Source organism: Balaenoptera acutorostrata, chromosome 6 (assembly GCF_949987535.1).
Source record: "Balaenoptera acutorostrata chromosome 6, mBalAcu1.1, whole genome shotgun sequence".
Classification (NCBI taxonomy): Eukaryota; Metazoa; Chordata; class Mammalia; order Artiodactyla; family Balaenopteridae; genus Balaenoptera; species Balaenoptera acutorostrata.
In genome coordinates, this window is record NC_080069.1 from 108,229,431 (window position 1) to 108,247,457 (window position 18,027).

Sequence of the window (18,027 nt, forward strand, 5' to 3'; positions counted from 1 at the left end):
GCAGCAGCTGCCCTGCTCTGTCTCCTGCTCAGCCCTGCGCCTGTGGCTGGACACGCCATCTGCAGTTCTCATCTGGACCTTCAGTTACACGTGAGCTTATCCTGATCAGCATCGCTTCTCTGTGTGAGCTGCATTCCCCCCGCAAGGAGGTTATAACCACCTTGAGGCTGGGGGCCCGGGCCCTGTTTCCCACACTGCCCAGCATCATTCCCTAAATGTAGGTTAGATTAAAGTGAGCTTCAGACTTGATGACATGACATGTAAATATCCTTGTTTCACAGATAGGAAAACTGAGGCCCCCAAGAGGGCACACGCTAGCCAAGGGTCTCTGAGTGTGTTGGTGGTGGGACTACAGACTTCACATCTCCGGACTATGAGTCCAGTCTTCTGTTGTGTGCGGTGTCATCTCTAGTTAATAAAGGTGGAATTCTGCCAAGTGGGAACCTACCATATCCAGCTACCTCAACAGTTAGTTCTGTCAAATACCATCAGAACTGGCACAGCCCAAACAAATGATGGAGTAGATGGATATTCACTTGACCAAACATAAAACTCTTTGCTTCACAAAAAACTCCTTTCAGCAGCAAGACCATGTGTGCCCTGAGATCAGATTCATTTCACAAAGCATTGTGAGATTTCACTCTTGCTTCCTGGATCAGTCCTAGAGGTGACCTGTATGATACGGATGGTTTAGGGTAGGGGTCAGCAAACTGTGAGCCACCGGTGAGATCTGGACCAGCATCTGCTTTTGGAAATAAAGTCTGATTAGGACACATTATGTTCATTCCTTTATGTGCTGTCTGTGTCAGCTTTCAAGGTAAGATGGCAGAGTTGAGTAGTTCCAATTGTGCCTGTAAGGTCTGCAAAGCTGAAAATGTTTACTAATTAACCATTTACAGAGAAAGGTTGCTGATTTCTGATTAGGGAAGTCCCACCAGACGCACATGTCTCTCAGTCTCTGTTTCTCAGTCCCTTTGTCTTTCTTCCTCTCCACCCACTCACCATATTGACGACTACAGTTCTTTGCTTTGGGATGGGGTGCTACCTGGCCATAGCAGACACCTTTGAATAACAGTCCCATTTCCCTGACAAAGAACCTGAGGCTCAGAGAAGAAAGGGTTGATTTTCAGACTGTATCATAAATCTCTTTTCCAGTAGACCCTATTGCCAAAATTGAGATTTTAGCTGATTTACTTTGGGGTGCAGACTGTTTTCAAGGGAAGGGGAGTTTCAGGAGGAAAGAACAAAAATTTTTGAGCACCTATGGGTGAGTCCCATAACCTTCCATCTCTAGACTTGCTAGCTCTGTGAGGTAGTTATCAACAGCTCGATTTTATACAGAGAGAAGTACCCAGAGGTGAAAAGCCCATCCATGGCCACACAAAGCAGATGAGGTGAAGTCAGAATTCACAGCCAGGACTGGCTGAATCCTATGCCACTTGTATTTCTCTCATGGGACAGGCTAAAGAGAGAGACCTAGAGAGGAGAAACCTGTGAGGTGTCTCTTTTCTCCTCCCACTCCATCTCCTCTCTCTACCATCAGCCTTGGGTGCACCCTCCTCTGCCAGAGAACCTCCCAGACTTGTTACGTCCCCTCAAGTTGCACTTGCTCCAACCATGCTCGAAGAACCCAGGCAGAACTGGCTTTCAACATCAGTACTCAGGCCCTCCTCCAACTACCAGGCATATCCTTCCCTGGTGGCTTGAGGTGGAAGAACGGGCAGGCCTGAGGCCTTAGTTCTACTCACCGGGAGCGGAAAAGAGAAGAGGAAAGGAGAGGAGACCTTTTTTTTTTTTTTTTTCCAGTAACTGGGAATGGAGTGAGAGAAAACAAGAGGGGCCAGATGGAAAACCACCATTCACCCTGAGCGCTCGTAATAATCCAGACACTGGGCTAGGAATTTATTTCATTCATTCGTTAATCCTTCATTTGTTCAAATATATGAACCTATAGTTGAACCAAAAATATGGACCCATCCCTGTGTTTGGTGCAGGGATGGAAAGCTGGATACAAGTGACAATGGATGTACCTATTTTCGTGAACTTCCAGTTTAGTGGAGGGTACAAACATTGCCCAGAGAACGTATCGGTAAATGTAAAATTCCAGGGGTGAAGTCTGCAGAGGGAACAGCACAGGAGCTGGTGTAGAATGAAACAAGGAAATCAGATGTAAGACGGCTCAGCTAAGACATGCCATTTATAGCTACTTTATTTATTTATTCATTTATTTATTTTTGCTGTGTTGGGTCTTCGGTTCGTGCGAGGGCTTTCTCCGGTTACGGCAAGTGGGGGCCACTCCTCATCGCGGTGCGGGGACCGCTCTTCATCGCGGTGCGCGGGCCTTTCACTATCGCGGCCCCCCCCCGCTGCGGGGCACAGGCTCCAGACGCGCAGGCTCAGCAGTTGTGGCTCACGGGCCCAGCCGCTCCGTGGCATGTGGGATCTTCCCAGACCAGGGCTCGAACCCGCGTCCCCTGCACTAGCAGGCAGACTCCCAACCACTGCGCCACCAGGGAAGCCCAAGACATGCCATTTAAATGGAGATGTCAGAGTGAGTAGGAGTGAGTAGGAGTGAGTCGGAGAGGGCGGGGGAAGTGCTCTGGGAGAGAATGTTTGTGAAGTTTCTGGTGGGACAGATGGGGAAGTGCTGGAGAAGAGAGCTGGGTAGCAGAGCAGACGGAGCCCTGGAGAGATGTGCGGGGCCAGACCACTCAGGGGACTGTAGGTGTGGCAAGAAGTTCACATTCTCTCCCAAATGCAAAAGGACGGATTAAAGCTTCTCAGCAGAGAAGAAGCAACATGATCCCTATTTACATTATTAAAATGATCACTCTGGCTGCAGGGTTGAAAATGGGTTGGAAACAGTAAGTGAGAATATTGAGAAGGTGATTGTAACAGTTTTTAAGCAAAGGATGCAGGGGACAGGCATTAGGATGGTGGCCGTGGAGAAAGGGAAAACTTGTTGCCGGGAGTTGTAGTTAAACGGGAGATGCTCTACGGTAGGTCCTTATTAGTTATCTATTGTATAGCACAGGGAACTCTACTCAGTACTCTGTAATGGTCTATATGGGAAAAAATCTAAACAAGAGTGGATATATGTATTTGTATAACAGATTCACTTTGCTGTATACGTGAAACTAACACAACACTAAATCAATTATACCCCAATACAAATTTTTAAAAAATAAATTAATTAATTTAAAAAACTAATAAACAACAAAAAAAAAACAGGAGATGCTCACGTTTCCATCAACCCCCACCATTACCCTGAGAGGGAGGTATTGCTACCCCATCTTAAACATGGGAATGTTAGGATTACTGCTTCTGTTCTGTGGATGAACAGTGACAGAGCCAAGTTTGGGCCCAGGTCCTTGTCTCTCTTCGACTTCCAGGAAGCCCTCCCAGAGTCCTGTTTATTGGAACCAACTGGAGAACTCTCTGTCTGGTCTCTGTGTCAGGTAAATAGAATTTCCTGAGCAAACGCTAGTTTTATCCTGTAGACCCTGTGCATTTTACTGCTGTATGTTTCCTTTTGCACTTTGGTTGCTAAGAATCTCTGAGTTAAGCTGTCAGCTCCTTCTAAGAACTACACAACACAGCATGGCATGGATTACCATGCATACATCTAAGCTGAATTTGAATTATTTTCCTTACTCTGATTTTCCTTTCAATCCGATTCTCTATTGTGATGGATTTTTTAAAAACTGCATAAACTTAAATCCTTTGAGGAATGGGGTAAGACAGAAAGCAAATAGAGACTGGGTATTCAGGGTATCAGACGCCAAGTTCAGTGTTAACTAGATAGGGACCAGGCTGAAGAAGATTTAGGGTTTGTCGTGAAGCACAAAAGCTGCTTCCCAGATTTTCCTCCAAACCCTGGCTCTGGAACCTTCTCAAGGACTCTGTTACCTTTGCTGCGGCGACGGCTTCGGTACTGCTCCGTGTAGAACGTCAACTGCGTTTCATCGTCTGCCTCTGAACCCGACGTCCCCTTGGTTCTCCCAAAGCTGATTCCCCCTGTGCAATAATCACAATCCATCAGTCATCACAGGCCTCCAGAAGCTTGTTAAATCCCTCATCCATCCCGAAGATCAGCAACCCCATCCCCGGACTCCTTTCTGTAAATCCCAAGTGACCCAGGAGTCGGCATGATTTATAGAAGGCGTTCAGGCTCTGCCATGACTCAGACCTGGGTTCTAACCATGGCTTGGCAGCCTTGGGGCTGTGTGACCTTGAGGAGATGCCTCACCTTTCTGAGTCCTGGGTTCTTTCTTTCTAAAATAGGGGAAAAGCTGTTAACCTTGTGGGGTTGCTTTGAAGATTAAAGGAGATATGATACTTAAATACCTGGTCTGGGGTGGGTACCAGATAATTGATAGGTACGTTGTTGCTTAGAATGATGAATCTGTCTCTGAGAAAACATTCCAGGTGACTTAATTTCACACACACATTTCAGTCAAGTGCTTCCTCTATGCCAGGCCCAGAGCCAGACACAGGACAAGCAAAGATAGATACCACCCGGTCCTTGCCAGCCAGGGGATCATAAGCTAGTCAAGGGGACAAACGGGATCCTAGGGAGCCTTTAATCTAACCCATGGCCATGTTTCCCACACAGTGAGACACTGGGAATATGGGAGAGAGCAATCCATCCCAACACGGAAGACCCGGCAAGGCTTTATGGAGGAAGGGAGATTTTAGGTCAGGGCTGGAAGGATGGATGGGGGGCTTCAGTGGTAGAAAATGGAGTTGGGAGGAGAGGTGAGCGCTGGAGCATCCCTGGGGAGGGGGGGGTTTGTGGGCAGGAGGAGGCACCAGAGCAGAGTGCTGACTGGGAAGGATCTGCTGGAGCCGCCCAGGGGAAGTCCCCGAGTGCCACACTGAGGACTGGGGGCTTAATTTTGGATGTCACGGAAGGTTCTGAAGCAAGAGAATCAGTTCAGCAGCTGTGCATGCCAGGAAGGACATGACGGTGGCTCACAGACCTCAGAATGGGTGCCAGGGAGGGAGCACAGCCAGGAGTCTCAGGGATCACCAGGTAAGAGGAGATGGGGGTCTAGGTGAGGCCAGGGGTGGTGAGGATGGAGAGGAAGAGACGAGTGCAAGGGATGCTTCAGAGAGAAACTCAGAGGAACGTGGAGGGGGAAAAAGGCGATGCACTCATACGCTAGGAATGGTTGATTACAAAACCGATAAAGGAAAAAAGCCTAGAAAGAAATATACCAAATTACTAATAACCATTAATTCTTCAGGGAGAAATATGGGTAATTTTTATTTTCTCTGTGCTCTATTTATTTATTTATTTTTAGTCCAGGATGTGGAAAGAGAGGGCTTAAAGGACTGGTGAACTCTTTACCCTAGAGAGGAAATGGTGATGGGAGAGCCTCAGAGCATGTTGGGGTGGGAAACAAGAGGGAGTCTGGTTTAGGAAACTGTTTAGTGAATGGAGCTTCAGACACCTACATCAACAGACTACATCTGGGAGGAGACTCAAGGATCTGGTAAACATGGTTGTCCTGGATGGAGACGTAAGTGGCTGAAGGATGGCGCTGGAGGAAGACTACTTTTCCCTGTAAATGTTTTGTATCTTTTGGATCAGGCACTGTGCAAACCTATTACCTATCCCAAAAATTCCACCTGAAGAAAAGAAAAATATACGTTAGAGGAAAATGTTGTTCAATTTGTGAAAGGATTTACTTTGTCATTTCCTCTGGTGGGACATTTGAAATGATGTTCAGTACACAAAAATCCCACTCTTAGACATGCTTTCTATAACAGTTATTACACATTCATTCATTCCAGCAACACATGTAGCAATCTACTATGTATCTAGAAGATGTCTACACATTATTACATACAATCCTCATTGTGATATACTCGTAAGGAAGGTGTAATTAACAAACAAGACAATAATATAAAGACACACATAGGCAAAGTTACTTGCCAAAAGTCACACAACTGATGAGTAGGAGAGTTATGACTCAGGGCTACACTGTCCAGCTCCAAATTTGGGCTCTCCGGTATGTAAACTGCTTTCCCTGCAAACAACTCAAGAGGGAACCTTGGGGAAAGAAGACTGTCCTTTAAGCATCAAGGTGTCAAGTGCTGTGTTATGAGCTTTGCACACATCATCTCATTCCAAACTCATAGTCCTCATGGGAGGGAGGTATCATGATGCCAGCTTTACAGATGAAGCAACCAATGTTCAGAAAGGAAGGTGATTTGTGAACAATGAGTGAAGTCAGACTTGGCACCCAAGGGTGTCCGACAGCCAAGCTCAAATTTTTAACTGTTATGACACTGTTTCTCAGTTTAATGCTCTGTAAAATGGAAACAATGAATACTTGTCCTCCTCCTTCCTGGAGACAGTATGTTGTAATGAATGGGAGAGGACAAGGGACAACAATACCTGTTCAATGTCCCCAAATGTGTCTTCAGCCACTATCTGCCCCTGTCCCTTAGTGCTCATCTCCCCAATCCCCAGCAACTAAAAGCTGGACCTGGAGACAGCAGGAGACTCCAGATTCTGCCGGATGCAATTCCCCATTTAAAGGCTCTCCTTTGAAATGGAGTTGGCAGACGCCCCATGGAGATTCTGGAAGCAGTGGAAGAGCAGAGGTCTTAGAGACCAGTAGGCTTTTAAAATTTCCATTAAAATATTTTACTGTTACAGAAAAAGGAAGGGAGGGAGGGAGGGAGGGAGGGAGGGACTTTTGTTCATCTACACATAATTTTTGGCCAAGGGGAAAACGAAGGCATGTGATGAAATAGCTGCCTTAAGTAAAGGAAGCATCTGTCATACTTCCTGCTGTGTTTGGGCAGCAGAGGAAAAGGTAAGGATCTGCCTGTCAGGGGTCTACTCCATGCCCTTTACTGCCACTGCAGTACTTTTAAACATTCCAGCTAAACCCTCCTTTCCTTCCTTCCTCTCCTCCTCTTTCTCATCTTCCTTCCTTTCCCAAACAAATGGCCTATGATGGTGAATGTGGAAGACAGAATTCAGACAGGAGTCTTTCCCTACTGGGACATTCTAGCTGTGGCAGGGGGTGAGGGGGAGTGGGGGATGGAAAAGTCACCAGGCAATTCGAATATAATAAGAAAAGCTAAGCCTTCCATGGCACTGTCCCTCTGCCAGGCGTGGTTCTAAACCCTTTACTTGCATTGCCTCGTTTAATCCTTACAGTAACCCTAAGAAGTAGGTTAATACTTTCCTTCCCCTTTTAACGGATGAGGAAATGAAGGCACAAGGAAAGTCAGTAACCTGCCCGGGGTCACACAGCTCGTAAGCTATACACCCACAGTTCAAATCCAGACAGTGGCTGCAGTCTATTCCCTTAGTCCCGAGGCTGATGGACAATAAAATAGGCTGATGGACAATAAAATATGAGTAAAGACTTCATTTAATGTCCACAGCCATCCTTGTAAGGAAGGCATTATGAACCTTGTTTCACAGATGAATAAGCTGTGCCTCAGAGAGAGGTGATGAGGGGTGCTGAGTGAGGGAGCTGGGATTGAAATCAGGTCTGCCTGCAAAGCCTGCCTCATGGCTACGATAACCAGGGAAAGTGTGTGTGCGTGTGCGTGTGCACGTGTGTGTGTGCGTGACAGCAAAGGTAGAGCGGTAGCAAAAGCTTGATGATCTTGACCTCTGAGGATGAGCAAGTCCGTCACTTGCCCCCAGCACCAGGGCACATTTTCCACTTTTCACCGCTCCTCCCTGGAACAGCCATCCTTGTAAGGAAGGCATTGTGAACCTTGTTTTACAGATGAATAAGCCATGCCTCAGAGAGAGGTGATAAGAGGTGCTGAGTGAGGGAGCTGGGATTGAAATCAGGTCTGCCTGCAAGGCCTGCCTCATGGCTATGAAAACCTGGGAAAGTGTGTGTGTGTGCGTGTGTGTGTGTGTGTGTGTGTGTGAGAGTGAGAGAGAGAGAGAGAGAGAGAGAGAGAGAGAGAGAGCAGAGGTAGAGCAGTAGCAAAAGCTTGATGATCTCGACCTCTGAGGGTCAGCAGGTCTGCCACTCGTCCCCAGCACCAGGGCACATTTTCCACTCTTCACGGCTCCTCCCTGGAACCTCAGCAATTGTACTATCGATAGGAACTCTCATCACGCTCAGCTAGATCGTAGTGATGCCTCCAGCATTCCACGTGTTTCCATACCCCAAGACCAAGCCCCTGGCTTCTCCAGGTCCCCCCTCCATTCCCACAACTCTGGCCCTCACGTCCCTCCTGTAAGTACCAAGGTACCATGTTCAGAGTTGAAACTGAGGCTCAGAGAGGCTGCCTCTGCATCAACCCCAAAATATAATGCAAGCCACAGATGCAATTTTAACTGTTACTAGCCACATTAAAAAGGTAAAAAATAAACAGATAAAATTAATTTTCAGAATATATTGGATTCAACCAATATGTTCAAAATATTATCATCTTAACTTGTAATTAACATAAAATTATTACTGAAATATTTAATATATTTTTCACAAGTTTTCAAAATCCAGTGTATATTTTATGCTCACAGCACATCTCAGCACAGACTAGCCACATTTCAATTGCCTATCATATCAGAGAGCACAGTTCTGAAGGCACTTATGTGACACATTTCCTGAGGATAATTAAGGACCAGAATCTGGAGAGATGAATAAGCCATGGGCCCCACGAAGGTGTAGAATTTTTTTAATGTGATTTGGATGAAAAATGGTGTAGTTCAGATTCCATTAAAAGACAATAGCCATTGTCTCTGCCCTCAGGCACTTAAAGGCTAGTAGGTTTTTAGATTGGTTTAATCCATGAGTCATGAGAGGTCATGCACTTCTGTTCAAGAAATTAGGGTACTGGAGTCAGATATGCATTCTAGCCACGGTCCCACTTATTAGGTGTGTGGGCTTGGGCGAGGCCCCCAAACTGTCTGAATTCATCTTTAAAAAGAGGACAGTAAGTTTCAGCTCACATGGTCACTGAGTGGGAGTGGCGACTCCCTGCCTTCTGTGACATTGTAGGGACGTGACAGCCACCCAAGGCGTACAGCCTCTGAGTGTCCACAGAATCTGCAGGGGCCACAGGCCAATTACAGACTGACCTGGAGATGATTCAGACAAATGGAAAAGGGCCCCCTCTGCTAGCATTTTAATATGAAATTGGTGATACAGTGAACTACAGTGCAGCCATTAATTATACAGGGCTGCTCAAGTATTTCTATTTAGGGGCCGAGAGAAATTGAGAATGGTAGAGGCTGGCAAGAGGAAAGGAGAGGAAGCAGCAGCTCCTTTGCCCTTGTTCCACTGGCCTCTGTTCCTTCCGGTCCTGAGTGGTCTGGGATGGAGCATGAAGAAGATGGGCAAAGCACATACCATAGTGGGATAAGCACCGCTCTGGACGCCTGATACACAATATCCCATCCACACTTCACATGGGGTCTGAGAGGTAAGAATCATCCCAGTTTTACTGAGGGGCAAACCAACCTTCCGAACCTCAATACTGCTTATCTAAGATCACACAAATTATAAGTCGCGGAGCCCCCCAGCGTGAACCTGGATTTTGTCTGATTCAGAACCCCCCTTAGTCATTAGGGCAATGCAAATCAAAGCCACAATGAGATAGATACCACTTCTTAGGCACTAGGTTGGCCGCAATCAAAATAATGAGAAAATAACAGGTGTTGAAAAGGATGCAGAGAAATTGGAACACTCATACATTGCTGGTGGGAATGCAAAATGGTGCAGAAAGTGTGGAAAACAATTTGACAGTTGGTTCCTCAAGAAGTTAAACATAAAATTACACATGACCCAGGAATTCTGCCCCTAGGCATATCCAAAAGAATTGGAGAGGGTATTCAAATAAATACTGGTACATGAATATTCATAGCAGCACTACTTACAATAGCCAAAAGCGGAAACCCACATGTCCATCAGCTGATGAACAGATAAACAAAATGGGGTATATTCATACAATGGAATATTATCCAGCCATAAAAATGAATGCTGGACACATGTTACAACATGGATGGACCTTGCAAACAGCACTTTGGATCTTAGCAAAACACTTTGCTAAGTGAAAGAAGCCAGACATAAAACGTCATATGTTATATGGTTCTATTTATAGAAAACATCTGAAATAAGTAAGAAATAGTGATTGCCAGGGCTGTGCAGAGGGAAGAGAAGAATAGGGAGTGATTGCTAATGAGTATGGGGTTTCCTCTTGATGTACTGGAAATGTCTTGGAACTAAACAGAGGTGATGGTTGCACACCTTGTGAATGTATTAAATGGCAATGAATTACACAGTTTTAAATAGATAATCGTTAATTTTATGTTATGTGAACTTTACCTCAATAAATAAAATGTTTGAAAAAAAGAGAGAGAGACCCTCTGTTTGCTTTGTAACATCACAAGACTCACGATAAAACTGTAGGATGGGGAACTGTGAGAGCAAAGTGGAGACATCACAGAGCCCTGTTGAAAGCGTCCAGGCTCAAGGCATCCTGACCCAGTGTTTGAGGTCACAGAGGGTGACCAGTCAGTCTGTCCCGGACCCAGTAGTCACCTCAAATAACCACAACACTCATTTTTTTATTCATTCATTCAACGATTATTGACCAAGTGCCCACTCTGTATCAAAACACTGTTTCTGGGCACTGAGGGAGGATAAAGCAGTGAATAAAACAGACAAAACTTCCTGACCTTCTGGAGTTTCCTTCCTGGTGAGGAAGCAGTTAAAATATTCCAGGCATGATGTTGAGCCCTCTACATGGGAATTATCTCAATTTTGCTGATAAGTAAACTGAGACATTCGGAAGTTTATAGAGACTCCCCCAAGATGACACAGATATTTTGTGGCAAGGAGAGACCTGACCCCAGGTTTGCTCTGGGGCAAACCAGGGCATCCGAACAACTTGAAAGCCATATTATGGAAAAGGCTGGAGCAATTGTTAGGATGTATAGTCTATCCTGGGCCTGAGAATTAACTCACTGCAAATGTACTTTCTCTTACTGGGCTACCCTGTCCATAAACCTGCTCTGCAGCCCCCAGTTGACCCACTCCTCCACACTCCATCTCCCGTGCTCTTGGTATCATGATGGATGGTGGTGACATGTTAAATTATTCAGACTCCGTGTCTTCCTCGAGCTGGTGACAGCGATACTGCATTTTTAGATTGCTCAGAACTGTGCCAGATAGAGAAATATGTAGCTTGGGAATGCAAAACCCATCTGACCCCCGACTGTCCAGGGAATACAAATGGTACCAGTCAACGGAAGAGGACAAAAGTGGCTTAACTTCCCACACCCTAAACCACACAGCTCACAATTGCTCTGAGCTCTAGGGCTAAACCACAGATGTTCACACACATCCACCATTTGGAGATGCTCTGACCACAACTGCTACCTGTCATCAGGTACCACTGTAGGCCAGGCACAGTGCCAGGCACTTCACCCAGAGGTGACTACACATATTCCTATTCCTCCAACATGGAAACAGAGTCTGGGAGAGATGGCCCTCCTCGTCCATAGTCACAAAGCCAGGAAGTGGCAGGACCTGGATTCAAACCCAGGTTTATCTGATCACCAGAGAAGAAGATTCTGCAGCATTCTTGGGATTCATGTTGAATTTTTTTAAATTGATCTTTATGGTTAAAAAATATCTTTATGGTAAAATATAATTAAACATGATTGTTTATAATTTCAGGAAAAAAATATATGACCTAGAGGCCCATTTATAGGGGACTGCTTAAAAAAATGGTGGCATATCTCTAATACAGACTTTTATGAGATCATTAAATACAGTGACATAAATCTCTATTTACTGACATGCAAATCTCCCCATGATATATTGTTGAATGGAAAAGTAAACAGAGAAGAATACAAAGAGGGATTTCACTTGGGTAAATTTATACATATTTGCTGATACTTGGTGTGAATTCCACTGAGTATGTGTAATAAAATTAAATATATTTTAATTTTAAAAATAAAGAAGAGGAAAGTAGAAGTCATTCTGAGATATTCATGATCTAGGGTTATGAACCAAGCTTAAAAAAGCATATTGCAAAACGATCTTATTCTGTTTTAAAAATACACACACACATAAAGTATGTAAATGTATGCATATATATATATATATATATATATATATATACTTATATACACACACACGCACACGCACAAAAAGATATTGAAAGAAATATATGAAGATGCTCTAGTGGTTATTCCCTGGGTAGTAAAATTTGGAGTATTTTTAAAATTTTTCTTATTGTTCTTCATCTGCATTTTATAATTTTCCTCCAATGAATATCTAATGCTTGGTTACTGTAAAAAAAACATACTTAATAAAAGTTATGTTTATTTTTTAAAAATGGATTGTCTTTATTGCTCCAGCTTAAGCTATTCCTCACTTGACCTTTAGTGTAATATGACCGTCCCAGAGGTGATCATTCCACTATCCAAGAAAGGACAAATCTCAATTTATCCCCAGATTTTGGCCCAAAGAACTGCTTGCCTATGGAGGGGAAGCTCTCCGATCAAGCTTAACTCAGTATCTCATGACAGTTAAGCTTTATCTTCTGGAATATCCCATTGCTTCCTGTGGGAGGCTGGATTTTCCAAAGATAGCCATAACAAAATCTCCCATCCCACATTCTCTTCTGCAATGTGACTTTTGCCATTCCCCTGTCAAAGGTGAAGGCTAATTTCTCTCACCTTGAATCTGGGCTGCCTTAGGCATGCGTTTTTAATAAAGAGGCATGACTCTGCATAACCTTTGGGCTGGGTCATAAAAGGCGATGCAGCATCTGCTTGGCTCTCTTGACATGCTGATTCTCTAGACACTTGCTCCATTTTTGGAAACCTGCCCCTCACTGTGAGAAGTCTTAGCCACAAGGAGAGGCCAAGTGTAAGAGGTCCAGTCAACGGTCACAGCTGAGCCCAGCTTTCAAGATATCTCAGTCCAGTGGGGAGGGGGAAGGGTAAGCTGGGACGAAGTGAGAGAGTGGCATGGACATATATACATTACCAAATGTAAAATAGATGGCTAGTGGGAAGCAGCCGCCTAGCACAGGGAGATCAGCTCGGTGCTTTGTGACCACCTAGAGGGGTGGGATAGGGAGGGTGGGAGGGACATGCAAGAGGGAGAGGATATGGGGATATATGTGTGCGTATAGCTGATTAACTTTGTTATACAGCAGCAACTAACACAACATTGTAAAGCAATTATACTCCAATAAAGATGGTTAAAAAAAAAAAAAGATATCTCAGTCCAGGTGGCAAAAATGTGAGAGAAGAAGCTTCTAGTTGATTCTAGCCTCCAGACATCTGAGTCACCCACAGGTGTTTGAGTATTTCCAGCTGAGTCTCAGTCATTGTAAAGCTGACACAGTCTATCTTCCCTTTCTTGTTTATGAATTCCTGACTCTAGAATCCATGAGCATAATAAGACTGTTGTTTTAAGGCACTGAGTTTGGGGTGGTGTACTATGAAGTCATAGGTAACCACAACACTCCCCTTTGTCTAGTCCTACAAAAACATCCACACTCCTTCCAACCTGTCCCCATATGGCAACCCTGAGCAATGGAAAGATGAACTGGGTGTCCAGAGACCCACATCCTAAGTCTGTCCTGTTAATAACATACTGTATGACTGAATAAAAGCATTAACATCTAGTAAATACTGGGTTGGCCCAAAAAGGTCGAGGTTATGTAAAAACCCGAACGAACTTTTTGGCCAACCCAGTATTACATAACAACGCTTTACTTTCTTCCCAAAGATAGTAATTCATTTGACCCCCACAATAACTGCATGAGCTATTGTTATCCTCATTTGAAAGATAAGGAGACTGAATCAAAGACACTACAAATGACTTACTCCAGGTCACAAAGCTCATAAATGGCAAAGACTAGAATACAGTGGCAGGCCCAGAAGGTATATACAAGAGAATAAGAGAGCAGATTCGGGTCTGTTAGGCTGGCCAAGAATGAAGTTCCCCTCTAGATTCTGTAATAAATAATTTCCCCTCTAGATTCTGTCCAACCTTTTAGAACCATGGGCTCAGGCTGTTCCATGACCCCATACAATGGCCTTTCAGCTGTCTGAAGACTGCTCATGTGCCCATTTATAATCTTTCCATCCAAGCAAGATATCCCTACTAATACCTTCAGCCATTCCTTATATCACACATTTTACAAAAATTATGATTTTTTGGATTACAGAGTCAATGCCTATTTATTGTAGAAAATTAGAAGAACAAATAAGAAAGCACAAAGAAGAAAATAATAACCAAGTCAAATACTATCACTACCAACTGACCTTCCTTACTTCTAGGTTTTTACCTTTTATATGCATATGTTTTTACAACTAGATTTTATGGTCTTTTTACATGAGTACATCTTGTGAGTTTTGTTAAAAATATCTAAGCATATATTGATTTATTCACTTATGTCAGAAATACATATTGGGATCCAACTATACGCTTCACACTTTTGCTATTACATAAATTACATATATCAAATGTGTGTGCATATGCACACATCTAGATCTATATCTAGATTTATATGTATATCAATATCATCATCTATATATATTTAGATACCTAAAACCACCAAAGTGTTAATAGTGATTTTCTCTGAATACTGAGATTTTCTTCTTCTTGTTCACCTTCCTGTTTTGTTTTGTTTTTTCTTAATGAATTGAGATTGCTTGTGGAATTAAGACAAAGCTAAATAAACTATGTCACACACATTATCCCATGTCATTAAGTATTGACTCCAATATCATTTAATGCCTGCAATATATTCCACTCTATCGATGTATATTTTAAATCAATTCTCTATTGTTTACATTTTATACTGTTTCCAAGTTTTCACTGTAATATTGCATCACACCTTCCTAAAGATAAATCTTTCTGCACATCCCTATGCATCCATGTGTAGAATTTTCTTGAGAGTAAAAAGATGAATCTCTGGGTCAAAAGGTATTGACATAGTTAAAGCTTTTGATCCATATTGTCAAGATGTCCTCCAGAAAGGTTATACCAATTTCATCCTGATCAGTTGTATATAGGAGTGATCATTTCACTACTTCCTCTGTAACACTGGGTATTGCATCACTGTTTTCCCATCTTTGTGATTTTGATGTGCATCCCATATTTCAAATTCATTTTGTCAGATTCTTTTCAACATAGTCCAATTTGCTCAACTCCTTTTTGAGTTTTGATGTCCAGAACTAGGCATGATAATCCAGGTGTGTTCTGACCTACACCGAGCAGAAATGGACTGTCACCTCCCTTTCTCTGAACACAAGACTTATAATAATGCAGTCCAGGACTGCTTCCAATTTACCGGCAGCTGACTTGTGTTCAATATGCCCTCAGTTCTTTGTTCACATGCACTGCAAATAAATCTGGTCTTTCCCATCATGTATTTGTAAAATTGATTTTTCTAAAACCAAAGTAAAAAACATTTTATACTACCAAATTGTATCTATTTCAGCCCTTTCTTCTAGTATCTCAGGATATTTTTGGTCCTAATCCTGTGATCTCATGTTTTCATTATTCCCTGACTATATGCCCCCTGTGAATTGGATAAATATGAAAAGGAACAGGAGGTAAGAAAAGGAATGAAAGGTTACTGAGTGTCTACAACATGTCAAGTCATAGATTAGATGTTTATGTACCTTAAAATCATATAGTACGTTTAAAAGTATAATGAAGTTGATGCTGGCATCTTTGTTTCAAATATTAAGAAACTGATGTGTGCAGAGATTATTTGTCTTCGGCAAGGCCATACAGCCAGTACAGAGAAGGGATGCACTGGGAAGTCTAACTGTGGTCCTTGCTATTCCCAGGGTTCCATGCCAGGCCTTCCCTTACCTAAGGCAAGGACATCAGTGCTGAAGAGAACTAGATGGAGAATAGAACTTGATAGCTCATGGCTATAGAACTCTCTTCAAATTGACATCAGTCCCTTAATGAAAACTCTTTGGAAACATATAATTGAATAAAATTGACTATACTATCAAGCACTCTACAATTTCCTCCTTTGAAAACCAACAAAAAAATGGTGTTCATTCAATAAATATCTGTTGAGAGCCTATAATATACCAGGAAATGGATATGCAGTAGAGAGTAAAACAGAAATATTCCCTGCCATCACAGAATTTGCACTTAATTGGGAGGATGGAATATTCAGATAAACACATGTAAAAAGCAATACACCTCTGAGAAGCTTTGTCAAATATCTTGTTGACATTCAGATATCCTGTTTCATGGTATCTCCCTGTGCAACAAATGTATTCAAAGTAGAACTGCAGTTCACCTGGCATGATTTATTTGCAGTGAACCCAAGATGGCTTCTAATGCTCCCAACTTCTGATCCCACACACTCACTATGTAAATTTGGCCAACTGATTTTATCGTTCTTGAGGATCAAAATCATGTTTCAAAAGTGCTTCACCACTTACTTGAAATCAGGATAAGATTTGTGCGTTTCAGATTTTTGGAAGCTTCTCTGCCTACCTTTATTCCTTCAAGAGTGTAAGTAACTCTGTGGTTCTGAAAACATATCTTCATATTATTTTAGCCCTGGAAAAGTAATTTGCTTGGGTCTAGAGACTGAACTTGAAGAAGACACTTCAAAGTAAATACTTAGTACCTCCTCTGTGTGTTAGAACTCCATTCCTTATGAAACATCTTTATTCTCCTTTTCCTAGTTTTCAGATTTTTTTCTTGATATAAGTGACAGATCTGACAGACTCAGAATGAATTTAGTTTTATACTTTCATCTGGTTATAAGGTTTCAGTTGTTTCATGCAATGGGACAATCATTTTGTTCTTACTGTTCCAAAAGCAATTTAAAAAGCTTGTTTTATTTGTTTGTCTTCTTTCCAATTTGTCCACCAGGCACTGACAAATTTGAAGTCTCAGCCTTTCTGGGAGTATTTTCATAAGCTTAGGCTAAACTGCTCCACATTTTGGCCTTTTTTCCATGTATTAGTTTCCTGTGCAAATATAGCTTCCCCCTCTATGCTTCCCAAATTCCTCCTTCACTGTAATTCTCTGTGATTATTTGTTCAGAATTTCATTTTTCAGAGTCTTCCTCTCTGTAATACATCTATTTCATTTTAGAGTCTCCGGTCATAGAAGCAGAAAAATCTATCTTCTGGCATTAAAATATTATGTGTATATGCATTCATAAATTCTTGGTTATAATTTTTCATCTCTTCAAATAGAAAAATGTTATTTCTTGGTTTAATAATATCCAGTGCTGGCAAGGGTTTTATGAAATGATCATTTTCCTAAATTGCTGCAAGCAGTGCAAATTTGCACAGCCCTTTTGGGAAGCAATTTGGCAATATAAAAAAGAGCCTTAAAAAATCTCCATCCCTTTTGACCCACTTCTGGGAATTCACCCTAAGGAAACCATCCTAAATATAGGAAAGGCTTTATGCAGCTTTACACTCATTGCCATGTTATTTATAAATATAGAAAAATGGAAATGTCCAACTTGAGGGGAATAATTAATTATGCTGGAATATTAAAAGGGTCTTGATGAGGATGAGATGTTGTAGAAATTATTTGTGTCTGACCAATATCCATTTTGAGAAAGGAGGGTAAAAAACGTAAACTCTATATTATAAAATAATAATCATTGAATATAGTAGAGATTCTGCTTATGGCATAAAGGAGTAAAATATTAGCAGGCTAACCTTCTTGCAGATAACAACAATAAATTTTGGACAAAGAAAGAAAAAAAAATGCTACCTGAGGGCTCTGGAAAGTAAATAAAAGCAGGTATGTTTTGGGAAGGAGTTGAGACTTGGAGAAAGCAGGCAGCATTGGGTGAATTTCCTATGTTTCAGGGTTGGTCCTGAGGGTAGGTCACAGTTTCTGTATGGCTCAGGGCAACAGAAACAACAGGACAAAGACTGATTTTTTCTGGACTGAGGACCCAGTGGACTGATCCCAGATCAACCAATGCTCCCAGGGAGTGAGGGAGAGACCCCAAAAATGGAGACACCTAGAGAAGGGTTTTGTAATCTGTGTTTAATCTCTG

At 42.5% G+C, this 18,027-nt stretch overlaps 1 protein-coding gene across 3 annotated transcripts in view; it reads right to left on the minus strand.

Annotated features, from left to right (window-relative positions):
* ASTN2 (astrotactin 2) overlaps positions 1–18,027 on the minus strand; it is a 913,616-nt gene that overhangs the window by 580,043 nt on the left and 315,546 nt on the right. For all 3 annotated transcript variants that reach the window (XM_057548646.1, XM_057548645.1, XM_028165454.2), the window contains one exon: positions 3,910–4,017. In XM_057548646.1, coding sequence (XP_057404629.1) covers positions 3,910–4,017 — 108 coding nt within the window. The remainder of the gene's footprint in view (positions 1–3,909; positions 4,018–18,027) is intronic.